At 67.6% G+C, this 2492-nt stretch overlaps 1 protein-coding gene across 1 annotated transcript; it reads right to left on the reverse strand.

Moving 5' to 3' along the window:
- Positions 1 to 168: 168 nt before the first annotated feature.
- On the reverse strand, positions 169 to 1201 carry LOC130595073 (protein phosphatase 1 regulatory subunit 14B-like). The gene is made up of 3 exons (XM_057401453.1): positions 902 to 1201; positions 474 to 557; positions 169 to 232 (listed from the first exon to the last, which is right to left on the reverse strand). The coding sequence occupies exons 1-3, from the start codon at positions 1142 to 1144 to the stop codon at positions 191 to 193; spliced, it is 369 nt and encodes a 122-aa protein (XP_057257436.1). The 5' UTR covers positions 1145 to 1201; the 3' UTR covers positions 169 to 190.
- Positions 1202 to 2492: the final 1291 nt, after the last annotated feature.

Here is a 2492-nt window from a genome sequence, read left to right on the forward strand (position 1 = left end):
CCCCATAAGGGCCCACACCCCCCATAAGGACCCCATTCACCCTAAATGGGACCCAAATGTGGTTCCCCCCCCAAAGGAACCCTATTAGCAGGCATTCCCCCCCCCCCCCGTTGTCCAATGTGACCCCCCCTCAGACACCCCCCCCCCCCCACGTGAGTCCTCCCGCCCAAAAGGGGGCGCCCTCCCCACTCTACGTCACCTCTGTGGGCTTGTAACAGTCAACGAGGATCTCCTGGGGGGGGGGCGAGAAGGGGGGGGGGGGTCAGGGGTGGCTTTGGGGTCCCCCAGAGGTTTGGGGGGGGCCCCCTCAAAGCCTTCACCCCCCCCCATGTTATGACCCCCCTCAAAACCACCATGGAAACACCAATAGAGCAGCAATGGCTGCTGAAGGCTGTGGTTTGGGGGGGGGGGGGGGTTACCGGGTTTTGGGGACCCCCCCGGATTTTGGGGACCCCCCCTTGTTTTGGGGGTACCTGCACGCGGGCGCTGCGGGCGCCGTCGCTTTCCATGTCCAGGAGCTCGTCCACGTCGATCTCCAGCTCCGGGATCTCCTCCTCCTGGGGGGGGGGGAACCCCGAAATCAAAGGGGACCCCCCCAAAAACTGACCCCGCCCACCGAATGGGGAGGGCGTGGCCTTGTGATGTCCCCGCCCCTTGCGCAAAGGAGCATGGGAAGGGGTGGGGGGTGAAAAGGCCCTTCCCCCCCACACCACCCCGGGGCAGCACATGGGGGGGGAGCGGTACCGGATAACGGGGGGGGGGGGAGGGCGGGGGCCCGGCTGTAGAACCCGGTAATGGGCGAGGGGGAACCAAGGCCGGTACCGGGAGGGGCCTGGGGAGGGGTGGGGGGGTCCCCGGTGCCGTTGTCGGGGGCAGGGCGGGGTCGCGGTGTTCCCGGTACCCGGCAGTCATAGAGCGCCGTGAGCTGGGCCAGGATCCACTCCTCCAAGTGCAGCCGCTTCCGGAGCTCCCTCCGGTCGTACCGGACCGTGACCTTGCCTTGCCGCCGGCCCGGGGCCTCCTCCGGGGCCTCCGCCGCCGCTCCCGCCGCGAAGCACACGCGGGGCCCAGCCCCGGCGCTCGGGCCCGGAGCGGCGGCGGCGGCGGCGGGGGGGGGGCCCGGGCCGCCGCACGGCGCCGCCATGACGGTACCGGAACCGGCCACGGCCCCCGCCCGCCGGTACCGCTTCCCGCCGCGCCGGGCCACGCCCCCTTCCGAGCGGCTCGGGCTTGGCTCCGCCCCCCCTTAAAGCGGCATGGGCGCGTGGGGTCCGCTGCCGCTTCTTAAAGGGGCCGCGCTGCAAGGTGTCTTTGTCCCGCCCCTTTTAAACCACGCCCTCACACGTAGCCACGCCTTCTTTTGCGTAGCCACGCCCCGGGGCCGCCTCAGCGATGGCGGCGGCGGCGCCGCGCCCGGGCCTGGCCCCGCTCCCGTTGGAGCCGCCGCGGGTCCCGGAGATGCTGGTGCAGGGCAGCAAATTCATCCGGTGGGAAGAGGTGAGCGGGGAGCCCCCAAAACCCACCCGGGACACCCCGAAACTCACCTCGGCTTCCCCCCCCATCACCTTCAAATACACCCGGAACACCCCAAAACCTGCACCGGGAGCCCCAAAACACCCCGAGCCCCCCACAAGGGCTCCCCCGGCACCCCCAAATCAAGCCGGGACCCCCCCAAAACCTCTGCGATCGCCTCTAAAGCCTCAGCAGGGCCCCGAAACCGCCCTGGGACCCCTGAAATCTTCACTTTCACCCCCAAACCCACCCTGGAAGCCCCAAATCTGCCCCAAATCACCCCAAAAACTCACCTGAAAGCCCCTAAACCAACCCAAAACCCTGAGAGCCCCCCCCAAACACCCCCAACTCGTCCCTAACACCCCCCCGAACCCCCAATTCATCCCCTGCACCCCTAAAGTAGCCCCCCCATCACCCCCTTACCCCCTCTCCCATTACTCTGCGTCCCTCCTGCCCCCCCCAAGACCCTTCAGGGCACCCCAGTATTGACACCCCCCCCCCCCCCATTGCTGTGCCCTGGTTTCCAGCTATGTCACAAACCTGACCCCGTTTTGGGGCCAGAAAGTGGGATTTTGGGTCATCCCCCCCCAAACCTTTTCCCTAAGGACCCCCCCAATTTTACAGCCCCTCACCCCCATTTCACCCCCTTTTTCACTCTCAGCAATGCAGAAGGGGGTGATTGGGGGGGGGGCTGTTACCCCCCCCATATTTAAGGGTTTCCCCCATGTATAAGGAGGGTGCCCCCCATATGGGTGCCCCCCCCGCACCCCCTTTGCCCCTTGCCCCCCCCCCCCCTTGTGCTGGGGTTGAAAGAACTTTATGGGGGTCAAAGTCCCCAGGGAGGGGTCGCCCCACCCGGGTCATAACCACAGCAGTGGGGGGGGGGGGGCACCCAGGCCTGGGTATGGGGGGGTCCGTTGGGGGGCTCCTTAGGGTGGTTTTGGGGTGATTTTGGGGGGGGATCTCGGGTTTAAAGGGTG

Source organism: Pezoporus wallicus, unplaced genomic scaffold (assembly GCF_028554395.1).
Source record: "Pezoporus wallicus isolate ANWC-B61680 ecotype Strahan unplaced genomic scaffold, APGP_CSIRO_Pwel_v1 contig_12789, whole genome shotgun sequence".
Taxonomy (NCBI): Eukaryota; Metazoa; Chordata; class Aves; order Psittaciformes; family Psittacidae; genus Pezoporus; species Pezoporus wallicus.